Source organism: Thyridium curvatum (assembly GCF_004353045.1).
Source record: "Thyridium curvatum strain D216 chromosome Unknown NODE_13_length_580902_cov_83.771903, whole genome shotgun sequence".
Classification (NCBI taxonomy): Eukaryota; Fungi; Ascomycota; class Sordariomycetes; order Thyridiales; family Thyridiaceae; genus Thyridium; species Thyridium curvatum.
Window position 1 is genome coordinate 38,980 of NW_022156768.1, and position 27,805 is coordinate 66,784.

General features: G+C 55.6%; 6 protein-coding genes across 6 annotated transcripts; 3 read left to right on the plus strand and 3 right to left on the minus strand.

The window, feature by feature from the left end:
* Window positions 1-243: 243 nt before the first annotated feature.
* On the minus strand, window positions 244-2,900 carry E0L32_003034 (uncharacterized protein; the record flags this gene model as incomplete). The annotated part of the gene is made up of 2 exons (XM_031137290.1): window positions 244-2,738; window positions 2,813-2,900. The coding sequence occupies 2 exons, from the start codon at window positions 2,898-2,900 to the stop codon at window positions 244-246; spliced, it is 2,583 nt and encodes an 860-aa protein (XP_030999102.1).
* Window positions 2,901-4,751: 1,851 nt separating this feature from the next.
* On the plus strand, window positions 4,752-6,523 carry E0L32_003035 (uncharacterized protein; the record flags this gene model as incomplete). The annotated part of the gene is made up of 5 exons (XM_031137291.1): window positions 4,752-4,951; window positions 5,019-5,073; window positions 5,137-5,236; window positions 5,309-5,393; window positions 5,452-6,523. The coding sequence occupies 5 exons, from the start codon at window positions 4,752-4,754 to the stop codon at window positions 6,521-6,523; spliced, it is 1,512 nt and encodes a 503-aa protein (XP_030999103.1).
* Window positions 6,524-6,676: 153 nt separating this feature from the next.
* Window positions 6,677-8,836, minus strand: E0L32_003036 (uncharacterized protein; the record flags this gene model as incomplete). Its single annotated transcript, XM_031137292.1, has 2 exons — window positions 6,677-7,928; window positions 7,989-8,836. The coding sequence occupies 2 exons, from the start codon at window positions 8,834-8,836 to the stop codon at window positions 6,677-6,679; spliced, it is 2,100 nt and encodes a 699-aa protein (XP_030999104.1).
* A 2,295-nt stretch (window positions 8,837-11,131) lies between these two features.
* Window positions 11,132-20,864, plus strand: E0L32_003037 (uncharacterized protein; the record flags this gene model as incomplete). The annotated part of the gene is made up of 10 exons (XM_031137293.1): window positions 11,132-11,230; window positions 11,303-11,692; window positions 11,755-13,356; window positions 13,417-13,722; window positions 14,827-15,651; window positions 15,706-16,117; window positions 16,176-19,554; window positions 19,676-19,698; window positions 20,107-20,552; window positions 20,601-20,864. The coding sequence occupies 10 exons, from the start codon at window positions 11,132-11,134 to the stop codon at window positions 20,862-20,864; spliced, it is 7,746 nt and encodes a 2,581-aa protein (XP_030999105.1).
* Window positions 20,865-22,492: 1,628 nt separating this feature from the next.
* E0L32_003038 (uncharacterized protein) lies at window positions 22,493-23,182 on the plus strand (the record flags this gene model as incomplete). The annotated part of the gene is made up of 1 exon (XM_031137294.1): window positions 22,493-23,182. The coding sequence occupies one exon, from the start codon at window positions 22,493-22,495 to the stop codon at window positions 23,180-23,182; it is 690 nt and encodes a 229-aa protein (XP_030999106.1).
* Window positions 23,183-23,754: 572 nt separating this feature from the next.
* On the minus strand, window positions 23,755-26,566 carry E0L32_003039 (uncharacterized protein; the record flags this gene model as incomplete). Its single annotated transcript, XM_031137295.1, has 5 exons — window positions 23,755-23,946; window positions 24,004-25,212; window positions 25,266-26,331; window positions 26,389-26,391; window positions 26,445-26,566. The coding sequence occupies 5 exons, from the start codon at window positions 26,564-26,566 to the stop codon at window positions 23,755-23,757; spliced, it is 2,592 nt and encodes an 863-aa protein (XP_030999107.1).
* Window positions 26,567-27,805: the final 1,239 nt, after the last annotated feature.

Genomic DNA, 27,805 nt, shown 5'->3' on the forward strand with positions numbered 1-27,805 from the left:
ATCAAAGGGCGCTATCATCAAACATTACACTCATGATACACAAACAAGCTCATCTAGATCCGTAGTCCTCATTCCCTTCCAGAATCGCAAAAGAATCGCAAAATAACACCAAACACGCTACCAAAAAAAAAATAAGCAATGACTGCTCTCCAATCTCTACGCCCTCTACTCTAACATCAAGACTCTCCTCCCCAAAAAAACAAGACTACCATAATAAAGCCGATAGCAAAGCCACACCGTGTTTCACGCCTTGAGCTCCCTCTCCCGGCACCCCGTACACAGGATCTGCATCCTTCCCTCCTTCCCCTCCCGGGGGAAGACCTGCCCGTCGTCGAACCCGCCGCCGCACGTGGCGCACCGGAAGCACTCGTCGTGCCACTCGCCGCCGAGCGCCTGGACGTACTGCCCGATGACGGCGGCCCGGCAGGCGCGGCACTTGGGCGCGCGGCGCTCGGTGCGGCGGGCCTGGCAGCCGACGCACCAGGCGTACCCGTCCTTCTCGATGTGCGTCTGGCCCGGGCCGAAGGGGTCGCCGCACTCGGCGCAGAAGAAGTGGCCGTAGTGCCAGTGGCGGCCGAGCGCCACGACGTGCTCGCCGATGATGGGCGTCGTGCAGTGCTTGCAGCGCGGCGCGAAGAGCTCGTGCCAGTCGAGGTGGCAGTAGAAGCGCAGGCGCTCGTCGCCGTCCTCGGCCATCGTCTGGCCCGGCTCCTCGGGCAGGACCTCCCCGTGCGCCCGCCGGCGGATCCGGTCGAGGCGCGCCGCGCGGTGGACGTCGGGCTCCGGGGAGATCTCCAGGGCCTCTAGGGAAGTGCCGCAGGTGTAGCAGCTGAAGCATTGGGGGTGGAAGCGTGCCGATACGCCCGCGAGACCGACGAAGCGTCCCTCGATGGGGAATCCGCACTCATGGCAACAAGCAGTGGCCCTGCTGCCGATGGGCTGCTGAGCAGGGGACCAGTGAGCCCTTGGTCTTGGTAGGGCCCGACGTGCGCCTCCCGAGCCAGGAGTCGGGAGCGGTCTCTGAGCAGGCGTCTTCTGCTCATCGTCCGGTGTCACAATGGCTGGCACTTGAGGCCCATTACTAGGTTCGTCGTCAGGCGTGATGATCATAGGGATGCCCGGCCCGTCATCAGGCCCATCAGGTAGACATATGGTAGGGATCGGTGGCTTCGCCTCGGAAACAGAGATGCTGGGAATAGAGGGCTCGGGGTCTGACACTGATATGCTCGGGATAGTGACAGAGTTTACTTGAACAGGGGGCGGGCGGTTGCGGTGCGAGGGCTGCGAGGACGACGGGGCCGCCGGTTTAGGATCCTCCATAATTGTGATAGAAGGGATTGACGGGGCTTGACGGATTTCAGGGACCCGGTTGGTCCCGACTGCACCGCTCTTTCGGGAGTCTACCTTCTCATCAGTTGCCTCCTCCGGCGCTTTCCAGTTGTTGTCAAAGCTTACGATTGGACGACCTGGGTTGTCACTGACGTAGGATGGAGTCGGGAGCTTGGTGCTGCGGTCTTTCAGCTTCATGCTCGTAGCTTCTTTGATATCATCGCCGCGGATCTCCATCCCGTGCTTCGTCGGCGTCGCTTCCCTAGAAGAAGGACGCTCCGACGGGGAGTTTGTGGTGTATTGGGGGTTTCGAGACTGTGAAGGCGGGTTCCGATGGATCTCAAACTTGGACACCATCTTTGAGATGTTCGAGGGTGGAGTCTCAGGAGAAGGCGGCGCTGCCGACGCGAACTGAACCCTGTTCAAGGGATTCTTTGCTTTGATGCGCAGGGGCTGAACCACCTCAGCAGCTTCTGCGACAGGTGGTGGCCTAGCCGGGGATGAGCCCTCGGGTTCTTCGTAGATCTGATCGCCCGAGAATGGACGCTGCACTTCGCCGCTGATGTTGCGCTTCATGCTGCTGCGACGACGGGAACCCTGCACAGCCATGGGACGAGGGCCACCAGTGATACCGGCGTAGGGTTTGTTGCGGGCTGATTCCGACGACGTCTTCCTTCCTTGCTCAAGGCTAGTACGGGCACTATCAGGGTTGCCAGAACCCAAAGAAACCCGGCTTCGACGCGTGCCGAGTCCATCACTAGAGGTCGAGCTTCCGGACACTGACCGCGAACCGGGATCTCTGGCGAGGCCGCTCGGTTCGATATCATCTCCATATCTGCCAACGCTCGCCGTACGGGCGTGGGCATAACTATTCTTGCGGAGATGCTGCTTGTAGCGGTATGGTGCGCCAGGCTTGGGCAACTTGACGCCGTTCTGGTGCTGCCAGACAAGCTCGGACGCCTCGTCGAGAGCAGCCTGATAGAGGCTCTCGTCCTCTTCGGGCTTGTCCTTGACATCCATGTCCTCCATGGCTTGGCGCAGGGAGTATGCCTCCTCTTTCTCCATCCATCTCTGGCCTCGCTCGATATAAGTCGAGCTTGGCACAACCTCGCCTGGCTTCAGAGGCGGTGCAGAGGGTCTCTCAGGGTAGTAGTCACGGCCAGCCCCGCTCATGGTTGAGTATCTTGAGGAAACGCTGGCTGAGATGGAAGGGCGTATGTAAGGACTGGGCATTTCGGACTGGCTCCTTTGGTGCAGAGACGAGGTCTCGGAGACGACAGAAGCCGCCAGAGATGGGCGACCTCCAGACAGACGCTTGGAGTCGCTGCGGATGCTTTCTGGCTGGGGTTGGGGTCTGGCACCGCCTGGGCGATTGACTCGGTTGGTCCTCAGATCTGCAAGGTATTTGGCTGGTACATCACGCGTCAGCACAATGATCTTCCTTCACGGTGCTCGGCAACAGCAGAGATAGGGGGCTTCCTACCAAACTGGTCGTTCGACATATAGCTTGGGGAAGGCGGCGTAACCTTCCTCGTGGAGCTGCGCTCCTTGGACGAGCCACGCTTGAACATGGCGAGTGCTGCACCAGTCGTCGCGGGTTTGATGTGAGCACGTTGATTTGGGTTTGACTGAGCGAGTTGTGAGAGTGTTTGGCGTGAAAGAGGGTGTCTGGTGGTTGGAGGTGGCTGCGAGTTTGCGTTGCGAACCGGACTCTTCTCTAGGATGCACTACGACTATGTACAAATAGGTGCTGTAAGGCTGCTGTTTACCTGATACTAACAAGAGGATGCGGGTAGGAAAGGGAAACGAAATGTTTCACGGTTGCTAGGTTGCCAGGCAGATGACGCTTTGCATTGACGCATGTGAGTCTTCGTTTATGGAGACGCAGGTCTAGCCTGGCCTGACCGACTGGGATTTTCCCAGGGTCGAATGTACCAGGGCATGAAATTTGGGTGGGTTCGGGGGAAATTTCGTGTTTACCGGCGCTGGCTGGGCAACAATCTTCGGAAGCCCAACCCCGGGTGATAATGCGCGGGCAGCTAAGGCCCTTACATAATCCGGCCTTCTTCTGGGGACGAAATGACTGACAGCGCATTCATTAGGTAAAACAAATCGATACCTTAGGTACCTCCCTCCGTCCTCGGGTCTGGGTAAAAGGCCACCCATGAACTGTGTGCTGTCGAAGCTCATGCGCTCACTCCGCACCTCGGCATCTCGTTGCTTTACTTTTCTGACTCTCGGTCGGGCCAGTCGGCTTTGGACACCACAAGCCAGCAGCCAGTGCGGCAGTGGTTCCTCAACGGTGCGGGAACACAACCGCCGAACATGACGCCAGCCGCTTCATATCGAGACCGTCTCCATGCGATGCTGCCAAGATACGAGCAGTCAGTGATGGCACTGAATGAAGAGAAGAATGTCATGACACGACATGGCGCAAAGCGCCTGTATCTATATGATGCACAGCAGGCGGCCGGTTAGATTTGCACTCCAGCGCAACCATGAATCAGACCTCCAGATCAACACCCCCGCAGCCGCGACTTGCGGCTCTACCTAACCCAAGTTCGCGGCACCCCAGATCATCCACAGCTGCTAATGATGGGTGGCAACGCAGCAGCGTACACTTTCCACATTGGGAAGGCCCTGCGCAGGCATGACAAAAGTACTCCACGAGGCCTGGGGGTAGCGTGCGTCCAAAAGATATGTCCGACAAGAATGCGACTTGGAGACCATCTGCCAGTATCGTCGTGGCTTCTACACGAAGCCGAAGACGCTGTAGTCTTCTGGAGATGAGCATCAATCATCAACTCATCTATTCACTGCTGTCTCAGTTATGAGGCATTGACAAGTGACTTATGTACGCTGTGCATCCTTAACATGGGCGCAGTGAACATTGATGCTTATTCCCGGCGGCTTCCGCTCAGACCCGCTCGTCCATCCACCGCGATTTCTGGGTCCACCCAGATTTTCCTGGAGATAGCTTCGGAATATCTGATGTTCTTTCAGAAAGCGGCTTCTTTCAAACGGATCTGTCTCGGGTGAAGCATTGCTGTAATCGTAGCAGGCTCCGTCCGGCGTGCCGTTGTACGACCAAAGATATCCGGCCTTTCTCCGTCAGCCTCCCGGATCCAACCCGGCGATACGCCAGAGACCAACCAACCAACAGGACCCAGTTTGCCGGCACCAGGAGCCGTCGTTAGTGTGCCTAGTTGTGCGGGGGGATAGGGACATAACGCAGTCGGGGGTTGCTTGTTATAAAATCTTTCCAAGACTCCCTCACTCTCAGAGGCTTCAACCCTGATGTGCTGAACACGACAGCCTAACAGCTTTCGCTCCTTGTTTCCCCCGAGCCTCGTCCTCTCTATGGCTGGTCCCTCTCTCTATTTTTCTCCTTTCCAACATCAATTGGAACCTTTTAATACCTAATGGCACCGCTACCCGCGTCCCACCCGCGGACGCCGGAATCGGCCCAGCCCAGCGCTGACCAACGAGAAGACTTGGTGGTCAGAATTCCGTCCCAAGACGAGAGAGTTGCGGAATCCAAGGAGGAAAAGGTAGAGGGCAATACTTCATCTGGCGAGTCGGCAGCGCCAACTAAAGAGTTTCAAGAGGGCGGCTATGGCTGGTAGGTGTATCCAACCGAAATTTACAAATCCACGAATGGGATCTTGGGACTAACTTTCTTTCAACAGGGTTGTTGTCGCTTCTGTCGCCACAATTAATGCTCATTCTTGGGGAGTGAATGCCGTATGTCTTTGCCAGCTTGACTTGCTTTGCCCTGCTTCGCAACTAACAAGCTTGCCACGCCAGGCCTACGCCATTTTCCTGGCGTACTATTTACGAAATGATGCCTTCAAGGGCGCCACTCCTTTAGCATACGCCTTCGTCGGAGGCCTTTCCTTGTCTATCGGTAAGCCTGGTTGTCTGGCTGAAATGCTGACTGTTACGCCGTTACCAAGCTCGATGCTGACCCCCTATATAGCATTGCTCTTTTCCCCTATCGCTACAATCAGCATAAGAAAGTTCGGTACGCGGATAACTCTGTGGATCGGAGTCGTATTTGAGACGTAAGTACAAGTCACCAAGATCTCCCAACTCGGTTCTAGTCGTTGAACCCATGTGCAGAGCTGCCTTCGTCGGTGCCTCCTTCACGAGCGAAATATGGCACCTTCTTCTCAGTCAAGGCATAGCCTTTGGTATCGGCATGGGTTTCCTATTCACCGGATCTGTGGGAGTCGCGCCGCAGTGGTTTGTCAAGAAACGATCCTTTGCCAATGCACTGGCGACTAGTGGCTCAGGATTCGGCGGTCTCATCTACTCCCTCGCGACCAACGCCATGATCAAAAACATTGGGCTGGAGTGGGCCTTTCGAATCCTCGCCATCATCTGCTTCGTGGTAAACGGCATCTCGGCGACATTGATCAAGGACCGGAACAAGCACATCGGCTCGGTGCACGTCGCCTTCCACAAGGACCTGTTCAAGAGAATCGAGGTCATCCTCCTGATCAGCTGGGCCTTCTTCTCTCTCATCGCCTACGTCATCGTCATCTTCTCCCTGACGGACTACGGCCAGACCGTGGGCTTCTCGGCGAGCCATGCTTCCCTGCTGGCGTCCATGTTCAGCTTGTCCCAGGGGATCGGGCGTCCGTTGATAGGTCTAACGAGCGACTATTTTGGCAGACTCAACATTGTCTGCGTGGGCACGTTCATCGCTGGTTTCTGCGCGCTCTTCCTCTGGATCTTTGCTGGAAAGTACTTTGCCGGCGCCATCGTCTATAGTTTGTTCGGCGCCTTCGCCGGCATGATCTGGGCAACGATTTCCCCTGTCGGCGCCGAGGTCGTGGGCATCCAGCTCCTCCCTTCGCTGCTGTCAGTGACCTGGATCATCCTGGTGCTCCCCGGTACCTTTGCCGAGGTCATCGGTCTGAGTCTGAGGAAGCACGGCGTCGACGGCTACCTCGATGTCCAGCTCTTCACGGGGTTCATGTTCATCGCCGCGGGAATCTGCTCCTGGCTCCTGAGGGCGTGGAAGCTGCACGAGCTCGAGACCATGCGCCTGACCAAGGAGCAGAGAGAACTAGAGATCCGGGACGACGACGCAGTCCCACGAGACCCGAACGCGCGCACTACAACTACCAAGGGGTATCTGATGTACATCATGAAGGGCAAAGGCCTGTTCGAGTGGGCGCATGTATGAATATAAGTTCACATGAATGAGTGTAGATACACCAAAAAAATCTTTTATAGACAATAGCATATTGTTCAAGTTCTACTTTTAAAACCTATATATCCATTATAGCATCAAAAATCTCGATGCAGAAATCTATAACCAGTCACCTCATCCCACCTTTCACTGTCCCGAAAGCTCAATGGCCTTGGCCGCCGCCTCCTCGAAGTCATCAAACGCGTAGATGGGCAGCCCGCTCTCGGCGATGATCCGCTGGCCCTCGGCCTCGTTGGTGCCCCGTATGCGCACGACGACGGGCACCCGGGGCCGCAGCTCCTCGAACGCCAGGACGACGCCGCGCGCGATCATGTCGCCGCGGGTCAGCCCGCCAAAGATGTTGACAAAGATGACGCGCACGCGCTCGTCGCGCAGCACGAGCTCGAAGCTCTTCTTGACAGTCTCGCTCGTCGCCTTGCCGCCCGTGTCGAGGAAATTGGCGGCGCGGCCGCCGGCGTCGGCCAGCGCGTCGAGCGTGTTCATGGCCAGGCCGGCGCCGTTGACGACGGTGCCGATGCTGCAGCTTCTGTCGTCGCTGCTGCCGAGCCTGATGAGCACGATGGCGTCCCGCTCGGCCTCGACCTCGGCCGGGTCCTCGGCCGCGGGGTCCCTCAGGGCGTGGATGTCGGCCTGGCGGTTCGCCGTGCGGTGCGCGGCGTCGTCGAAGCCGAAGCGCGCGTTGACGATCTTGACCTCGCCCAGGCGCTCGACGACGCGCGTCTCGAGCAGGAAGGCCTCCTTGTCGTAGAAGATGGCGGCCAGGCTGCCCAGCACCTTGCGCAGGGAGTCGCCCGTGCGGGGGCCGAGCTTGAGGTGCTCGGCGATGCGGTTGGCCTGCAGGCCGTCGAGCCCCCGGTTGTAGTCGAAGGGGAACCGCTTGGTCTGCGACACGGCGAGGTCGGGCTCCGTGGTCGGCGAGGCGACGATGCAGGGGGATCGCGTGGAGCGGTCGATGCTGATGGCGAGGAACCGGCGGGTGCCCTTGCCCGAGTACTCTGCTGCCGTGACGCCGTACTGCCGGAGCAGGTCGAAGGCTTGGTCTTCGCGGATGTAGAGATGGCGTTTCTGTTGGTGCTGAGGGCTTCTCGGTTGCGTTGTTCTGGCTCTGCGGACGGCAGTGTGAATGCCTCGCTGTTGTACTCCAGACTTGAATGGGGACGATGGCTGTCCGCCGCTGGTGGTTTTGGTGTGCTCTGCCAATCTTGCCTTGAGAGCGTCTCCAATCTTCGAAGGGTGGTTGACCATAGTCACCCCCGCGGCTTCGAGGGCGGCAATGTTTGCACGAGCATCAGGCTCGCCAAGGACCGTGAAGGCACCGGCGTGGCCCATGACACGGCCCGGCGCCGCATGAACACCTCCTATTAGACCAACGATCGGTCTGGTGAGATGCGTCAGTATATAATTTCCTCCAAGAGATGACGCCAATCCAACGACTTACTTTGGATTCGCCGTCCGGGCATTGTACTCCTTGATCCACTGCGCAGCCTCCATCTCACCCCATCCCCCAATCTCCCCAATGAGCGCAATCCCTTCCGTGTCCTCCTCCTCCGCCAGCACCATCAGCGCCTCCCTCAGATCCGTGCCAGGGAGGATATCCCCGCCCACGCCAATACACAAGCTCTGGCCCAGGCCAGCGCGCGTCGTCGACGCGACGCACTCGTAGCTCAGCGTCCCGGACTTGGCCGCGACGCCGATCTTGCCCGGCGCGAAGCACGGCAGGGGCTGGAACCCGACGCGGCACCGCCCCGTCGCCGAGATGACGCCGGGGGAGTTGGCGCCGACGAGGCGCGACCGGCTCTGCGTCTTGAGCATGGCGTGCACGCGCAGCATGTCGTGCAGCGGGATGTGCTCGGCCACGGCGACGACGAGCGGCACCTCGGCGGCGACGGCCTCCTCGACGGCCCCCGGCACGTCCTGGTGCGCCGCGACGTAGATGCCCGTGACGTCGGGCCGGAGCCGCTCCACGGCGTCCTGCACGGTGGGCAGCAGCGGCAGGCCGAGGTGCTCGCCGGTGCGGCCGGGCGTCACGCCGCCGACGACGTTGGTGCCCCAGGCGATGGACTCGGCGGCGTTGGCTGTGGCGAGCTTGCCCGTGAACCCCTGGAACATGACCCGGGTGTGCTTGCCTATCCGGAGGTTCTTGAGGGTCGAGGCGTAGTCTTGAGACGGGCCGGTGGCGGAGAAAGCTCGCCTTGGGAGCGTCGTGGGCTGGCTGGTGCCGCTGAGACGCGGCAGGGACCGGGGGCTGCGGCAGGGCCGGAGCGGTAGGCTCGGCCGGGGCAACATGGTGTATGAGCTGTGCCCGGCCGGCTTCTAATTTGAAACGGCGGCTGGGATGGGTTGAGACCACTTGAAGAACTCCGATACAAGGTACAGGTTTCCGAGTCCAGATTACTATGACCGGGTCAATGCAGATACACAGACCGGACAACGAGGTGCAATCAGGCTGCGCAAAAAAATCCGGGATAAATTAGGGGATAGTAGAAGATAGGAGCACAGTAAATACAGTCAGACCACTCTTGACCGAAATCACACGAGGAGCAGTGATGTACACAGTTGTGGACGGGCCGAGGGAGGAAGAGAACCCCAGTCCGGGATTTCGTGTTAGTGCGGGTTGCGGGGTAGAGAGACGGCGGCTTCGGAGCCCCGTTGTAGAACCACGGCTTGGTGAGATGGGATGTAAGACAGAGACACTCGCTCGGGGGTTATTTCGAATAATTGCCGGCACTGCAGGGCAGAGAATTGGTCAGAAGAAGAGATGCACGCTGATTAGATGCGAATAGTACAGTCTAATATACAGAAGGCCGCTTTCAGGACGGCGCCCGATGCCACTTTTTCACCCACAGCCTCGGGTATTCATGTGATTGTCATACACATGCTGCCTCTTCCACTCCGCTACCATCTTAACTCGCCTTTTACGCCTTGTTCTTCTGGTTGTGTTTTTGGTATGGCTGGTTCCTGGAAGCCGAGATTCTTGAACTCATCTCTGGCCATGAGATTTCTTTGAAGAGTGGCATGATCAGTAAACCGGGGTGCATCGTCAGTAGCAGAGTCTCAGACTCACTTGTCCATTCGACATGCCAGATATGCCTTGGCAAATTCGCGGCACTCATTTTCGTTGACACCTCTGACTTTCTTCATGCACTGGAGGTAGTCCTTCATGACATGCTTGCATTCCCCTGTAAGAAGGCTGCGGTCAGCGATGGTCTTGAAGCGAGCGAGCTGTCCATGCTAGGGCAGACAGCTATGAACTTACCATCGTGATCTAAAGGAAAGCTACCCCTTTGAGGACTGTAGTAGGTTTTCTACATTAGCTGCGAAGTTAGGATCAATTTATGTTGGAGCTTACGGAATGGGCTTTTGAGCGACGACACCAACACCGCCAGGGGAACTCATTTTTCTTTGATAGTCTAGAGGGTCAGCCAATGATACTGTGTTTTGCATAACAGAAGGATAAAACCAGTACTGGGGGCTAATAAGACTGTTCTGATATACGCTTGCCTGGATGTAAGGAGGCTGACTTACATGCAACTCAAAGGCCAATATTTCAGGGCACTGTGATCGACCCGGACTTTCGTTTCGGCAAGCAACTCGATGAACCGTGGCACGGCCAATTGCTGTGTCTCTCTCTCGAAGCGATATGTGTATGGCAGTATGTCTGGCCCAAATGACTTTCTAGCCTGGGTGGAATAGAGTCAATCGTTCACCTGGTCACTGGCTGTCTCTTTTTGCCGATCATGAGGCTGCTGTCAGTTGAGACGGGTGTCTGGAAAGATCAGGCCAGTAAGAAATCGGCGTTATCTAACATGTGAGTGCGGATGCGATAACACGGGCTCCATGGAACCACGACTGGCACTACTGCAACGCAAGCTAAGCCCTTCCGGGCGGGTGTGTGGCTTGCCAGGCACAAATTCAGCTGCTAGCCTGCCGCCGCACCGAAGGGCCTCGGGACGTGGGTGTCGCCTGAGGCAACAAGAACGATGACAACACAGCAGGCCAACTAACAGCCGGCTCTGAATTGCTGACGTCGCTCCACTGGTTTTTGTGGCGGCTGCTCGCTCCTGTGGCTGCTGCCCACCCGGTTCCTGAGCGAACCCACCGCCCTACCCACGTAACTACCCAAGCACGCAGCAGACGCATAAACCTTCAATTTCCAAGGTAACCATACGCGGTTTTGACGAGTCTCAGCGTCTGACGGCCTGCAGTCCAAACCCTCCACCACCCCGGTATCGACAAACAACTGGGGATTCCCTCCCCCACCGGCATGAACTGACTGCCCTGTACTTCATATTCTCCCTATTCCGCGACTGTATTCTATTCTGGTCCCCTATTCCTTGCGCTCCTGTATTGAGATCCCGGCTCGGGGCCCACCCAGAAAAGGACTCCCTCTCGCCGGAGCCATCCCTTCGAACCTCGCTCCTCTGTTGTTGACAAACTCCTTGGGATCCGTGGCAGGACTCTCTCTTCTTTTCTGAAAGAGCCTCGCCGTCGACTTGCCAAAACGAACCGAGCGTTCCTTGTACAACACACGCCCACATCGTCCCGGCGCAGCGGAGATCGCGTTTCGCTCCAGCGTTCAAGATGGCAGCTCTTGGCGATGACCTGCTCGCCACTGTCAACAAGTTGCAAGACTTGGTCTTCAACACCATCGGCAATGACTCCCTCGACTTGCCGCAGATTGTACGCTCTCAGCTCTTGCGCCCTTCTAGCCTGTGCGGCCGGACCGTCACTAACTGAGAAATTTACTTGCAGGTCGTCGTGGGCTCTCAGTCAGCCGGTAAATCGTCGGTTCTCGAGAACATCGTGGGCAGAGACTTCCTGCCCCGTGGCAGTGGTATTGTGACTCGAAGGCCTCTCATCCTGCAACTGATCAACGTCGACGAGGATGAGAATGATATGGAACCGGTGCCCATTGGCGGTTACCAGAACCCCGGTGCTGCTCGTCGTTCGGAATGGGCCGAGTTCCACCATATCTCCAACCGCCGCTTCACAGACTTTGGAGACGTCAAGCGCGAGATCGAAAACGAGACTTCCAGGATAGCAGGAAACAACAAGGGCATCAACAGGCAGCCCATCAACCTCAAGATCTACTCGCCCTATGTTCTCAACCTCACCCTGGTTGATCTCCCTGGTCTGACCAAGGTACGTGCTGCGCAAAACTCGTGACACAATCAATTTTAGCTGGTTCTGACACATCCTCGCAGGTGCCGATCGGAGACCAACCGACAGATATCGAGAAGCAAACGAGAAATCTCATTTCCGAGTACATCGCGAAGCCCAACAGTATCATTCTCGCCGTCTCTCCAGCCAACGTCGATATCGTGAATTCAGAGGCTCTCAAGCTTGCTCGGCATGTCGATCCTTTGGGACGGAGGACTATCGGTGTCCTGACCAAAGTCGATTTGATGGACCACGGCACAAATGCTCTTGACATTCTCTCTGGGCGTGTCTACCCACTCAAGCTTGGGTGGATCGGCGTGGTGAATCGGTCGCAGCAAGACATCCAGGGCAACAAGCCTATGGACGAGGCCCTGAAATCAGAAGCCGAGTTCTTCAGACATCACCCTGCTTACAGGAATATCGCGATACGCTGCGGAACCCAGTATCTCGCCAAGACCCTCAACACGACCCTCATGGCACACATCAGGGATAGACTGCCCGACATCAAGGCTCGACTCAACACGCTTATGGGGCAGACCCAGCAAGAACTGGCGAGCTACGGCGACATGCACTTCAGCGGCAAGGAGCACCGCGGCTCCTTGATCCTACAGCTGATGACCCGGTTCGCAACATCCTTCATCTCCTCGATCGACGGTACATCGACCGAAATCTCCACCAAAGAGCTGTGCGGTGGCGCGCGCATTTACTATATCTTTAACTCGGTGTTCGGCATGTCGCTCGAGTCTATCGATCCCACCTCCAACCTCTCCGCCCTCGACATCCGGACGGCCATCCGAAACTCCACAGGCCCTCGCCCTAGCCTCTTCGTCCCCGAGATGGCATTCGACCTCCTCGTCAAACCACAAATCAAGCTCCTCGAGATTCCCAGCCAGCGCTGTGTCGAGTTGGTCTACGAGGAGCTGATTAAGATTTGCCACACATGCGGGTCAACCGAGCTGTCACGCTTCCCTCGACTGCAAGCCAAGTTGATCGAGGTCGTCTCAGATCTCCTCCGTGAGAGGCTAGGCCCCGCCTCCACCTACGTAGAGTCGTTAATCTCCATTCAGAGGGCTTATATCAATACGAATCACCCCAACTTCTTGGGAGCGGCTGCCGCCATGAGCCATGTCGTTAATGAGAAGCAGGAGAGGGAGAGGAAAAAGTTCATCATGGAGGAGCGCGAGCGCCGGGAACGGCGCCGCCTTAAGGAGCTCGGAGCCAATGGCACCGAGACACCCGAGGAGGAGGATGAGACTACGGCAGCGGAGAAGGCGGCTAATGCGGCCATGCGCAAGCCTACCAAAGGTGCTAGGAGCTCCTCGACTGTGCGCGAGAATGGCACTTCCAGCATAGCTACGGCACTCAACGGCAACCGTTCAGCGTCTCCCGCTGGTCTGGGCCCTCATTCCGTCAACTCGGCCAAGGATTCATTCCTGAACTACTTTTTCGGCAAAGATGGCGCTCCCGCCGCCATGCCGCCGCACAATGCCAACATTGGCAGGCATGTGAGCCAGACTTCAGAACCCTCCTTCAGCCAGAGCATTCGGAGGCCAGAGGAGAAGGCTCTCCGGTCACCTGTCCAAACCATCCGAGAGATGGATGACTATCCTATCAGGGGATCTGGTGATACTTTTGCGGCACAATTTGTACGTCTTTCCCCACCCTCCTATCCGTTTTGTACATCATTGCTGACAACTTGGCTACAGGGCGCGACTGGCGAGCCTGCGCTAACCGATCGTGAAGCGATGGAGACGGAGCTCATCCGCGCTCTCATTTCATCCTACTTCAACATTGTGCGCGAGTCTATCGCCGACCAGGTGCCCAAGGCTGTCATGCACCTGCTCGTCAACCACTGCAAAGATGTGGTCCAGAACCGCCTCGTCAGCGAGCTCTACAAGGAGTCTCTGTTCGAGGAACTTTTGTACGAAGACGACGGCGTCAAGAAGGAGCGCGAGAAGTGCGAGAAGTTGCTCGAGACGTACCGCGAGGCGGCCAAGATCATTGGCGAGGTTGTATAGATGCGGCGTGTTGGTTTAAGACTGTAGGATGTTCTGCCGGGTTGCTCCTCGGACTTTTCCGTATTATCTACCTGCCCTACTCTGTTCATTTCCCGGGGTTGTGTGTATGTAATGCTGTATGGGAAGGCTGAGATTACTAGAACGCTCCTCTGCTTCTTTATATTACTGTGTAACCTCTACTCTTTTGAAAGCCTGGACGAGGACCGGTCGGAGATATGGTACTGTCTTCAAGAGGAGGCACGCACTGGGACTAGCATGGGAGGATACACAGAGTGTCGGAATGCCCTCGTTGTTCTCGGCTCTTGATCTTACATTAAAAGAACACGAATAATAAAACCACTTTAAGAACTTGTATGTGTGGAGTGGCCCATGTATCTCCTCTGAGTAGTTAAGGACTTAGAAATGAGATCACTGCCAGCCCAGCACTTGAGGCAATGCTACTGAAATATACTTACTGCCATGGCACACTTGGGGAAGAATTTGATGGAATTTCTGTGTCAGTGGCCTACAGTGGCTCCTTCCGCTGCAGTAGAGTGAGCACAGCTCTTATCTAATCACAACCACAAAAGTTTAGCCTCAAGTCCACCACGCGCATCTAGCGGAATTCCAACACTCAGCCTTGTCGCTCACCATCACCTCTGGACAAGCCTTCTCACGCGCTCGAGGACACGACCAAGCAAGCGATGCAATGCGTCCGCCAAAGAAGATACTTTTGATACCGTCAATTGTTCCTAGGCTTCTCCTACGCAACTGAAAGCACACGGATCCCACCCACGACCTACAACAAGCACCACATATGCCTAGCTCCGAGGTTCATGTCGTGAACTCGTGAGCCTTATCATCGAGGAAACTTGCAAGGCATTATTTTTCTTGAGATAGGAAAGGCAGCTCCGTCATGCATGTCGCATGACATGTACACAGCCATCTTCTCTGGTCTTGTCGGCTCTCAACCACTCAACTGACAAGTGTTGATTGTGTTTGATTGCATCTTTTCCATCTCCCACTTGTTGCTTGTGGTGACACTGGCAGCTTCTTTCTTTTACAATCCTCGGCTGTTGCACTATCTTGTCGCAACTTACCTACAGTCTGATGGACCAGGGTGCTTCCTCTCAAGGGCGTGATGCAATATCACAAGCTGAAGATGCGGCGGTCGTGACTGACAAGCTAGGAGACGACCATGATTCGATATACTCTTCTGCCGACTCCGAACCCGCATATCAGCGCCCTGAAAGTACCCACTCGACCTCCGATATATCCATGTTAGCCGACACAGATGACGAGGACGGCTATGAGGCATTACAAGCTGGCGTACCCGCAGGTGCCAACGCTTCTACCATTGACGCCTCATTGTCTACCAACGGCGGGCTTCTCGGAAAACGCAAGTCACCAGATGAAAGTGTGGAAGGTTCAGAGAACACTGCAGGGTCTAGAACAGACCACAACAAGAAGGTGAAAATACATCACAATGTGGCCGATGAGGTTGAGACTTCTGACAAGTCTCAACTTCCGGCTGAGATCTGGCACCATATTTTTACTTTCTGCCCCCCTAGATCTCTAGGGCGCTTGTTGCTCGTCAACAAGCTCTTTCACTCCTATCTTGATCCCTCATCTCCACCACATGCCAACTCTTCCACAAGTGCTCCTTCCGGTACACTCTCACCTCTCGGTGCAAATGCGATCTGGCAAGCTTCAAGGAGGCTTTTCTGGCCCAATATGCCGGCACCTTTGCTTGGGAAAACCGAGCTAGAGATGTGGCGATTGGCCTGCTCTCCTTGTTGTCTTCATTGTGGCAAGCACAGTGCTCGAAACAATGATGGGAGTGGGAATGACCAGCTGCCTGGCCCTGGAGCCAATGGTGTCTCGATCATATGGCCATTTGCAACACGAGCTTGCGGCGAGTGTCTAAGGAGTAAATCAATGAAGGTTGGTAATCAGATATTCCAATGCGTCTGAATGAGGGTGTCTGACTCTCCTTAGGAACTCGATATACTACTCTCTTCGTCAATCCCCTCTGATCTCCTCTCAGGACTTCCTGTGGTCTTCGTGACCGAGAGTATGGATGCATTCTCGGCGCGAGCCCTTGAGAATGACAGGATATCAGTCAACACCAAGGTCACCAAGCGCTTTTGGGCAGACGATGTAGAAAGTCTGAAGCAGGAATTTCTTGAAGTCAGAGCTCTCGGGGCAGCTGCCGCAGAAGAATGGCTCAAAGGCCTAGAGGGACGTGGCTCCCAACAGCGCAATGATTGTTTGCGATGGGAGAAATTCGCAGAATCTCCCTCAATGTCGCAGATGCAGACAATGCTACATCCAGGCTACATTTCCCAGAGGTTCCCGAGCCTGCCGCCGTCTACGAAGAAGCCGTCTAAGGGGCATCTCGCTGGAAATGGTAAGTGTCTGTTGCAATGCCATTAATACCTACGGATCAAACTTACAAGTTACTCCAGAGGCCCAACCCGAAGTGGCGTCTAGCAACCAGCCACACCCACTCCCTCCTCCGCCTCATCGTCCAGAGCGGACCATAGGAGAAGTTGCGGAACTCAAAGCAGCGCGTAAGGCCGAGATAGAACGACGTGCTGCTCTTCTTAACCCCCCTATCAAGCCATCTGTGCTGGTGCATATTCCTTCATTTCAAGCAGCGATTCAACTGATCACTCCCTTGGATGATAATGCATGGGAAGTACTGAGGCCACGCCTTCTCGCACAGCGAGCCGATGCGGAACTGCGTGAGCAGAAGCAAGCAGCGCAAAGTCGCACAAATGAGAGTGCTGAGCAACAGCGCGGCCGCGAGGAAATTCTCAAAGAAAAAGAGATCCTTGACAAAGACTGGGAGGTTGTGCAAGAACCCCTCCGTCGGCGCATTGCCCTCCTTGCGGATGAAGTCATTCGCGACGCCTGGGGCGGAGGCGAAAAGGTCACCAAAGAAAACAGCCCCAAGTTTGCTGTCGACGTCTTGCTCTATGTGCGACGCAACTTCTACGCGGAAGTCGCTAAAGAAGCGGCAGCTGCACGAGCGGCCGGGAATGAGCCTGCGACCGACCCAATCCAGGGACCCTTCACTCAAAAGCTGACATTGGAGAATATGAAATGGATTTTCGATACCAAGATCAGACCCCGCACGGAGAGTTACAGGAAAGAGCTGTTCCTGTGCAACGGATGCGAAAACAACCCCAAGTTTTATGGATTTGAAGGCGTCTTACAACATTACGCTGCCAAGCATACCACAGCTCTAAGCTCTGGTAACATTGTGGTTCATTGGCGAGCCGAATGGCCGGAGCATTCGCCCTTCTCCACGGATCCCCAAAATTCGAACCGGAAGCAGTACCTACAACAACAGCCACCAGCCTTTGCCGCTCCTCACCTGGGCTCACAGCAGCCGTACACGCAAACAGCCTATCAGCCAGGCATACCGCCGGCTGGGCCACCCGCGCAGCCTTTTCCGGGAGGCTCAGTGCAGTTCTCGGCACCACCCTATACTGATTCATATGCTCCACAGCCGTATCATCCTCAGGGCAGCTACCAACTACCCGCAACAGGGTACACGCCATCACCCTTCCCGAGTCAGGAAGCCCCTTATCCATATCAACCCCCTTATCAACACGCTGCTCCTGATGCCTCGCACCCGTATGCTCCGGCTTCTTCAAACGGGATGCCAGTGGTTCACCCGCAAGCTTCTCAGTACAGCTACGATCCATACCAGACACATCCGCAAATAGATCCCAGAGTGTCCCAGGGCGGACACTATGCTGACCAGTACCGGTTCCGGCTGGATGCTATGGCTCGAGATGCCAGAGAACTCTGGACAACAACTTCGCAAATCAAGGACATGTCAGGGAGCGTCAGGGTTCACATTGTGATACACCATCTCTCGAAACGCTTCAGGAGCAAATTCAACGAGGCCCCTCCATTGGCGATGTTTATAGACGGGCTGTCAAACAACAAGGACATGCGGCCTGTTCGAAATGTGAACGAGCTGAAGTGCAAAGTCTGCCACTTGGGTTTAGGAAACAGCTATGCGACTGAGCAGGACAAGCGCTCCTTTTCCCTGCCTCAGCTCGTGAATCATTTTCAGGCCAAGCATGTTGATGTCCTCACGGACGCGCCTGCTTATAGCCCAGTGCTCGATTGGACTGTGGACATGGTTCTCCTTCCTGACGCCCAGGCCCTTCAGCGAGTCATTCGGTCTACAGGGACTGATTCTCAAAAGTCTTACCTTGTCAGCGAGGCTTTGTCTCATCTTCTTGGATATCCTCAAACTGCAGCTGCGTGGCCTACTCTGCAAGAAGCCGGCGATACGCAGATGCCTTCTGTCGATAACCATGACCGGTACTATACGTCTACGTCACATCCACCGACTATGGACTATAGTAGTCAAGACCAGTCATTGCAGCCTGGCATCGGCTATGAGCCGGCGGCTTCCCAATCCCATGTGCCGTCGTATCCTTATGCACAAGCACAAGCAACTGACTTTGGCAGTATCATGGAGCCCGCCCCGGCATTGCAGCATCAGGGTTCCGTGCAACCCTTGGGCCAAGCTGTAAATATGGGAAAGCACGGGGATAGTGGCCGGACATCGACGCAGTCTCGAAATCCCAACACCCAACATGGACGTCAGGGGGGCTCCAAGAAGAGCAAGAAGAACCGCAAGAAGCAACGCAATGGATCCGAGGAGGCCGAACTTGCACGCCGGAAAGAAATTGAAGAGCAGGAGGAAAAGAAGGCCGAGGAGGAGGAACGTCGCCAAGAGGAAGAGATACGTGCCATGTGGGCGGCCGATAGAGCCCAGGCTGCTCGCGCACAGCCGCCGGCTGCTGCTCCTCCTCCGCCGAAAGTGCCCGAGGACGTTCCCATTTACACTCCGACCTTTACATCCAACACCACGAGTAGGTCTAAGACCCCGTCAGTGGTGGCCTCAAAGCCACGGTCGCCCCAGGTTCGTCCCGAACCAAGACCTGCTCGTAGGCAAGAGTATATCCCCGCCCAAGATGAATCGGATCTGCTCGGAGCTTTGCAGATGCATCTTGACGAAGAGCCCCCACGACAAGTTCGAGAGATCCAGCACCATCGCCCGTCCAATGTCATCTACATTGACGATATAGAGGAACTTCCCGGTCCACATGAGCGCCGCCAAAGTCCTGAGATGCCCATTCGTTATGTCGATGAGCACCCAGCTGCTCCTCGCGGGCGTTCCCCATCTCCGGTCTACATTAGGTATGCTCGACAGCCACCCTTAGAGAGTTACGAGGAACGCAGTCCTGGTCCACCCCTCGAGCCATTCTATCGCATCAGAGAGCCGGCACCAGTCCAGGAGGGCCTCCACTACGAGCGTCGGGCACCCCCACAAGAGTACTACCGCGTATACGCTGATGAAGTCCGGCCGCGGCCGGTTGAATACGAGGCGTACGAGCTTGTCCAGGTCCGGCATCCGGACGGTGACTACGTTGTGCGCCGGCTAGTCCGTACTATCGTTCCAGAGCCCGAGCCCGAGTTCGACCGCGTCCCCGCTAGGTACTACGCTCGGTATGAAGACGAGGTCGAGGCTCCGAGACCACTTGTGCGGAGGGAGATGTCGGCGTACCCGCCGCACCACCGCTATGAACAGCAGGTCGTGTACGCGAGGGAGCCTGGTGGTGGTGGCGGCGGTGGTGGCCCTCATCAGCCGCCTGTCGTGTACGAGACTCGCCCGCCGGCGGCCCCTCCTCGCGCGGACCAGATCTCTAGGGCGGATCCTGAGTACTACGAGGAGTACGACCCGCATTTCCCGGCTGCGCAGCAGACGCAGACGCAGACCCACGCTGCCGGGTCGGTGGTCCGCCGGCAGGTGCGGTATGAGTGAGCTGGGCTTTCTTCTTCTGCGAGGACGCATGAATTTTTTTGTTATTCTGTATTATGTTGTATGATTGGTTTGTGGTGGAGAGTCGATGTATGACAACATTCTATGTACTAGGCAGACCAACGAGCTGTCCCCGAGTGTGCTTTCAACGCAAGAACGAAGCATTTTACCTTCCGGCTACCTTTCGTGTTTCTGTTGTTCCGCACATGTGCATCAAATCCCTCCCACACCTTCAACAACACCCTGCAGCCATACTGCACTTGCAAATTACCCATGTTCGCTTCTGTGATTGGCTGCCTCATTGCGGTCTACACCCTATCACATTTTCAGATTGCATGCGTGGCCAAGGCATTGTCGCTTCCGCGATTGAACGCCTCGCTGCGGCCTACACCCTATGCATACACCCTATTCTGCAAGTACCCTGACATCAAAGGATACCTTGGCGAAGCTTCATAGCGAGTCAGATAACAACAGACGAACTCATATTCCCCCAATGTCCTCCTCCCCATGTTTCTGTGCTTGTGTAATCAAACCCCAGCAAACAGCCACAGCCCTCCAACGATCATCAGACAGCACACCACCACGAGTAGACCGCCACAAGTACTCCAAGATGGCACAGTACCCTTCCGAGTTCCTCAACCTTGGACAGAGCCCGGCAGACCCCAGTCAGGTTGAATTCGGCGACTTGTCGTTCTTCACAGACAGCCACGTCACCACGGGCATGAGCGCCAATGAGGCCTTTCTCAAACCCTGGCCTTTCGCCTTCGATACCACCTTCTTCAACTCACAACTGGCTCAACAGCGTCCCGGGCTTGGGGTGGTCTCGCCCAACGCCAATGCCTGGATGGCTGTCAGCGGGACAGGCGGTCCCATCTTCGGTGACGCACCCGTCATGTCTCTCGGGACCCCTGCTGGGGAGCCTGTTGAGCCATCGACGATCTCGGCTACACCAGCCACTGCGCTGCGAACCACGCCCGGTTCGCATGACGCGGTAGGTTTTTTTTTTTTTTGCTCTTGCTAAAGTTGCTGCCTGGGGTAGCCCCGCAACGAAGGTTTCCATCTTGCTCGCAGGGCTGTTGGCTACCCTACCTATCGTTGCGCATGCGGTGCAACCTTCGCACGTCTCGACGCGCTCAATCGACACCGCAATCGCACACCCAAATTTGAGTGCCCAGAATGCAAGAACCACGATGGTGCAAAGGCGTTCAAGCGCCGGGACCATCTGATGCAGCACCTCCGCACCTATCATCGCCTCGACAACAAGGGCATGGCTCGTCACATCATTCGCCAGAGACGTCACTAACTGACAGCCTTGTCTGGACAGTTTTGGAACAGTTGGTGGAGCTTGGGTGAGCAAGCTGGGCTTTTCATAGGGTTCTGCGATTTGATGAAATCTTGGTGGGAGACTTATACGGCTCAACGGATGGGTCAATACTCTCTCTCTCACAGTTAGAGAGTGGCACTTTTTAGTTTGAATAGTGAAACAATCCATTCATTAAGATGTGGCAGACAAGGTCTGACAGAAAAGCCTGCAACTTCTTTCGTGTTGTTTACAACCAAGGCTCAAGAGTTCGCTAACTTCCTGTACTTGATGTACAAGCCCTAAACTTCTAAAGGCAAAGCATCTGCAGTTCTCCCAACCTGCCATCACAATCCCTCATCAGCTCGGTACCCAACTATCAGCGAGTTAGATCAGTATGAGGAGAAAGTATGACCTAGACCTGAGAGTGACAGTTCTTGTTTGTGTGTGAAAGTAGCATAGCATTGTGGGACTCTGTACCTCCGTCCCGTAAGTGTACTCCGTAACACTTTTCATCGAGATTTAAGAACCCTTGGCTTTCTGTCAAGGCGGATACTGTCGGGCAAATACCAACTTGTCAACAATGTGAATCTATATACTATCTTGATGTAGCTAAACTAGAAGCGATGTAGAAACATTTGACTCTCAATACTAAATCGTCGAGGTTGTCTCCAGAGTTGCGGAGTACTGTTCCAGCTTTGCAATACGAGCTGGGAAACATCACCCCTGGACACCAGCGAACGAGAATGTCATACGGCTACAGTGTGCTCCTCGACCAATCCAGACGCCGAAGAGCATTGACAGATCTTGCAGACGTCCCTGTCAGCCCCTAGCGTGTTTCGCCAAGCTGAAACACGCAGGCCATCACGGCGAGTGATTGGCAGGTCACAGAGGTTCAGGCGGGGTTGCACCCACCGCCACGATTGGAGCCTGTTGATCTGAACTCCCTTCCTGCACAGCATTCAAAGCACCTTCGTTTGCCCCTTTCCAGTCGTGTGGATTCGCCCGCTTTCTCAACGCCACTGCAGCCCCCAGACCAGGGGCATCAGAGCATCGTGATCAACGAGCCGGGCGGCCTGTTCAAATGCAGGGGCTCTGGCTGGTTGGTGCCCCTTATTGCACTACGTACGGTCAGCTAAGTGGGCTCCTCCGTGGCCATACAGGTGAGCATGTAAGTAGCTACGCTACATAAGGTGTTGACGTGCCATCGTGCCCGTCACCAGCCTTGTCGTCTCTTCCCTCATTTTGAATATCTAGTCTCTCTTTTCCCTGTCTGTCTCTCTCTGCTTGGTCGCTCCTTTTTTCACCTTGCTCATTTCTATCACAATCTGCCCGGGCGGCTATTGCGTTCTTTCTTGTGTGCCATTCATCAGTGTGTTGCAGCCTTTTTTGCACGCACAAAGGACCTGTCCAGAGCCTTCATCACTTGCTCCAAAGGTTACCATCACCGCCTCAGCCATTCAACCAAGACTCGTTGTACGAGTCACCTCTTTTCCAAAGCATTATAAAGCTCCTCTCCAAGACGCCTCAGTCATATCTTCGCTTCTCTGCTCGCTCCCGTTGAAACAGAAGAACCCCCCTCAAGAATTCAAACCTCAACTCTCACCGTCAACCCATCGCAACAAACAAAAATGCTCTTTCATACGCTCGCTCCTCTCGCCCTCCTCCTCCTCTCGGGAGGCAGCCTCGCAGCCGCCGCGCCCGCCGCCTCACCTGCCGCCGGCGGCAGCAGCCCCGCCGCCAAGATCATCGAGCAGATCATGCCCAAGTCGGCCTCGTGCGACGGCGCGCCCGCCGCCGGCGGCGGCGCCGACTGCCGCACCGCCGCCCAGGCCGCCGACTTCTTCGTCGCCGGCTTCCAGCGCTGGTCCGTCTACGCGCCCGCCCAGATCGCCGCCGTCCTCGCCGTCTCGGCCCTCGAGTCCGACGAGCTCAGGTACAAGCACAACGTCAGCCCCGGCCGCCCCGGACAGGGCACCTCCAACATGCAGATGATCCACTACAACCTGCTCTACGCCCGCGCCGTGCCGGAGCTCCGGCCCAAGGCCGACGCCATCGCCGGCGGAGCCGCCGCCGCGGGCGAGAGCCTGCCCGCCGACAAGGCCGACGCCGTGCTCGCGCTCGTCACGCCCGACGAGTACAACTTCGCCTCGGGCGCCTGGTTCCTCGCGACGCAGTGCTCCGCCGACGTCCGGAGCCAGCTGGCCACCGGGTCCGACGCCGGCTGGGCCGCCTACATGGGCTGCATCGGCGTGCCGGCCGACGACCCGGCCCGCGTCAAGTACTGGACCGCGGCCAAGGCGGCCTTCAACATTTCCTGAATCTGGTCCATCCCGAGCCGCAAACGACAAGACTTTGGTTTAGGCGGCGGCGAGAACGGGGGGTGGGGGACGAGGGACAAGGCGTGTTGTGATGAGGTATGAATGACGTTCACTTCTTGATTTGTGATGGATATGGACCTTTTTTTTTGACAACAGTCTCTCTTGAGACAGATATTTGTTACGAGAGTCATTTCGATAGCATGTTAGGGCGTTAGTGAGACAATACCATGGGTTGCATCCTGATCGACGAAGGAAGATCTTTTGACTCCCCCGCACAAATTGAACACTGAAGTGGCCCGGGACAAGTCTAGCAAATGTGTTATTCATTGAGAAGGGTTATTTGGTTTCGTCTCTCAAACCTGCCGAAATCACCGTATCGCAGTAGTAGTACACATGTTCTCTCGACGTTCCCGACCATTCCCAAAATTCAAAAACTTCCTGTCTAGACTTGCCAACGTAATTTGCTCCTAGTAAAGCCATCAAATGAGTTGCCACCCAGAGAGCGCCCCAGCCTCTTTCAACATCTCTCATTATCATGGAATGCACCGACCAGGCCAATGCCTCCCTGTATTTCACATCCCGTTCCCACTGGGCCCCGTGCTGGGACCTGACCCAGAGCCGTTTGCGCTTGGCGGTGTGTATGCGAATCCGCTTCCGCTGTCTGTGGAACCCGGGGCCTGGGTTAGGTCCGTGTTACCAGAGAAGAACTGGAACGACTGATCGGTGCCGAAATTGCCCGACTGTGCATAGTTTTGTAGAGTATCCTGGGACAAGATATGTTAGCTTCTATACATGTCTCTGAACACGGGGCCGGAACATACCCAGTCGAAATTCTGCGTAAAGTCCATGCCATCGTTCATATTGTTGAACATCGAGAAAGGCGAGCCTGGGTTGTTCATGCCAGACATCAAGTCGCCCTGGAAGTCTGGCGTCATGCCGGTGCCAGTTCCCTCCATCGCTGGTCCGAGAGCCGGGTCGATGGCAGGATATGACGTTCCTCCTGGGCTCTGAACAGTACCAAACAGCGCGGCCGTATTTGGCGTCAGAGCACCCTGCGCCATGCCCAAAGCAGCTGCTGCATTCTGATCCGGCACCTCACGCATACCTCCGAGACCACCAAACATGTCATCCCTCATGGGGACGTTCGGTTGTTCCTGCGCGTTCTCGGGGCTAGTGGATTTGGCCTGGATCTTCTCCAGGACGATTTTGAGGATGTTGTACGCCTTGAAGGCTTCGATCGAGCCATCACGCAGACCCTCCCATATGTCACGTGTAGACTCGAGGCAACTGACCATCTCCTCACGCTGTTCCGGTGTCCAGAAGTACAGGACCTGAGAGTCCTGGCGCCCTCCCTTCTTCTCGGCCACATTGTGGAAATGCAGTTCGAGAGAGACAATCATGGCCGGCAAAAGGAAGTCCTTCGTGGCGATAGAAGTCACGTACCACTTGATCGATCGCAACCGTCCATTGCCTTGGGACTCTTTATGAAGCGTATTCAGATGTCGCAACATCTCCAGAGAAGCCTCGATAGACCTCCGGCGTGAATGGGCGTATCGGGGGTTCTGCTGAGCGCGCGTCATGTATTTCCTGTGAAGCAGACAGAGAATCTTCTGGTACAGAATGTCGATGTTATACCGAGCAATGATGAGAGTCAGCGGGTCGTTTGAGCTGTCAGGCTGATGCAACTTCAAATGGGGAGGCATCTCAGCCTCGAGTTCTGAGAGTCTGCTGTCGAACCGCAAAATCTCGTCGTAATGTACCTGATTCCTAACACGGCTTGTAGCCTGGAGAATGTTGCCTAGCTCCAGACAAAGCCTGACCTTGGCAATCATGTATCCGATAGGTGTAGGTTCCGAGTTCGGCCGGGATTTCGGCAACACCTTGGTGTCTGGCCCGAATTCTTCATCGAAAATATTGTGCGGGAGCTCGGTGTCGCAGTCATGATCATATATCATGTTTGGCAAAGACACTTGATGAGAGAATATCACATCGCTCATTCGTACCAGAGCCCATGTTCTCCTCCTCATTTCCTGCAAAACCTGTCAGAAATTATTGCAAGGAAGGGTTCAAGAGAAACACTTACAGCCTGGAAAGGCGTCAAAGAAGGGAACCATTTCGCATCTCTGTGGTACCCCATTCTGAACGCTACTCTCGTGATAAGGGAGCAGATCAGCCAGAGGCCGAGATCGGCATCCCACCGCGAGGAATACTCGCCAAAGGTATAAAGCAGCATCGTCTCGACAGTATACTCAACAGGCTTGGTGTAATCAGCCGCGGTAAGACATTGTACTGTCCTGAGCCGGTACAGTGCCGCCAGCTCGAGGGATCGCCCCTTCCACTCTGGGGGCTCATCTCCGACCTTGTGATAACTGAGCATCGCCAAACACAGGACCGAGTAAAGCAGTCCAAGCCACATGATCGGTGTTTTGGAAGGATCTTGCCAATGTTTGCGAAGCTGTGAGTGGAAGGTCGGGGCGTGAATGATATTGACGGCGTTATCCATCGAGTTGAAATACCGCCCACAGAGAGTAAGAACACTGGATTTTGGAGGGAGCTCTGCTCTGAGCTCAACCTCTGTGGCAGGAGTTGATCCGATGAGGAAGGTTGGAGCTTCCCGAGCCGTTGCTGGTTTACTCCGAAGTACCTTCTCATAGCTCGACTCCAGGTCTTTCTTGTGGTTGATAAAGTATTGTCTCACTTCAGCAATATCGGCGAGGATGGTGTGCCAATGCTCCTGCCCGATATACATGGACTTGCCTCGGTCGGCATCGACCTTAAGGACGCCCAGAGACCTCACGAGATCATCACTGTCGCTCTCGTCGTCGCCTTCGTCGTGCATTCCCCCGTCGTCGTCCTGATCCATCCTGGCCGACGATGTGCTATCGACCGTTGAAGCCGATACTGGGTCTGTACCAGAGGTTCCTACCGTGTTACTAGCAGAAGAGGAGGTATCGACCGTTGCGCCGCCGTGCATAAGGGACAGAACTAGCCCTTCCAAGCGGTCAATGCGGTTTTGCATGTCGTCAGGATTGGTGTTTGCTTGATTTTGGTTCTTTTTCCGAGATGCGGGTGTGGCATAAGAACATGATGAAGCGTCTGCGCCTTCACGTTTCACGCAGTTACTGCAAGGGTGACCTCTGTCACATTTCCTAGAAAAAAGTATGAGTAAAGACCAGCATACTCTCACCCCACAAGGGCCAGCTTACAATCTAAATCGATGGTTAGCAACGAGATCTTGAATGGTAGAAGGTGCGTCACGTACTTTCTGGTTCGGCAGGGATAGCAACTGAGTGGCACCCTGTTCCGCTTGCGCACTACTCTGAATTGCTCTTCAGGAGAGCGCACTCCTGTCGAGGAGTTGGTGGATGGTGGAGTTGGCGTCATATTGACAGGAATATTGGGATAGCTCGTGATTGAGTCCCTGTTGACCGAGGATGCGATTCGTTCGAATGGATATCCTAATCCCGATGTTTGCTCGGATTACGTCGTGTCTTGGAGAATGCCGAGGAGCGGGCTCTCACCGCCAACGTGCACTCGAGAGCTGTGATGACTTCTGCGTTCGAGGGCTATTGCAGCGCTGTACTCGTCCAGTGTGGGGAACTGAGAATGTCGGTGCACGCCTCCTATGCCTGGGTTCAAGCGCAAAGTGTCGCAAAAACCCAGTATTTGTCTCCTTCACACTACTGACAACACTTTCAACCCGGCCAAAACCCTCACGCCCTGTAGTATATGGGTGGATTGAGGGAAGCAACGGCGCCAAAAACGGTCGGCGGTAGCTGGTCCCGTATAGGTCAACGGCGGTAGTCGCGTCGAGGCTGCGGGCTCTTCGCCGAAGCCGAAGAACTCGGAATGCAGAGAGGTGCTCGTAAAACAAAGTCTGAGTAACGGTCAGCCTCTGCAATGGCAGACTCGGATAGTGAGTGGAATGGGAAAGAAATGCAGAAGACGGACGAGCGCAAGTGTTCATTTTTGAGCAAGACGTACGTACTAATTAGTTGGCCGGGGTGCGGGAGGATAAGCTGCCCGAGTCAAGCCAGTTCTCAAATGGAGGTTCTCTTCGCTGAACCACTGAGGTAGGTCGTCGTCGAAGGAACAAGAATGCGCTGCTGGCGAGAGAAAATGTAAGAAAGAGCGAGAATTTGGGCACAAATTTACAAAAACAATGTTTTTTTCTTTCAAAATTTCCCTTTCCCCTCCTAAGTAGACATGCGACGGAGGAGGAAGGAACAATTGGGTGTGCCAGAGGACGATGCGAGGATGGTGGAGTAACAGCGTGGTGGGGGGTGAGTATTGGGGTCAAGCAAAGCGCCGGAGTTAAGAAATTTAAGATTTCCAGGCTGTAGAGGAGCTCCCCGTAGTGGTCTAGGCGAGCGTCTAGTATTCTCGATGAAGAGACATGGAGAATTGTCCGAACTGGACCACGAGACCTACCAGAACCATGACATAAGGTACCCTATGATGCAAGCTGCCTACGGCCCTGTAGTTGACTGCTATCTGATCATCGAACGGGTCCTCGTTCCTTCGTACGCTTCAACCATGTTGCCATCTCAGGGAACACCGTCCCTGACTAAGCTGAGCTTTTTATCTTGTATCCCATCTTTCAGAGCAATTGCCACGAACCAG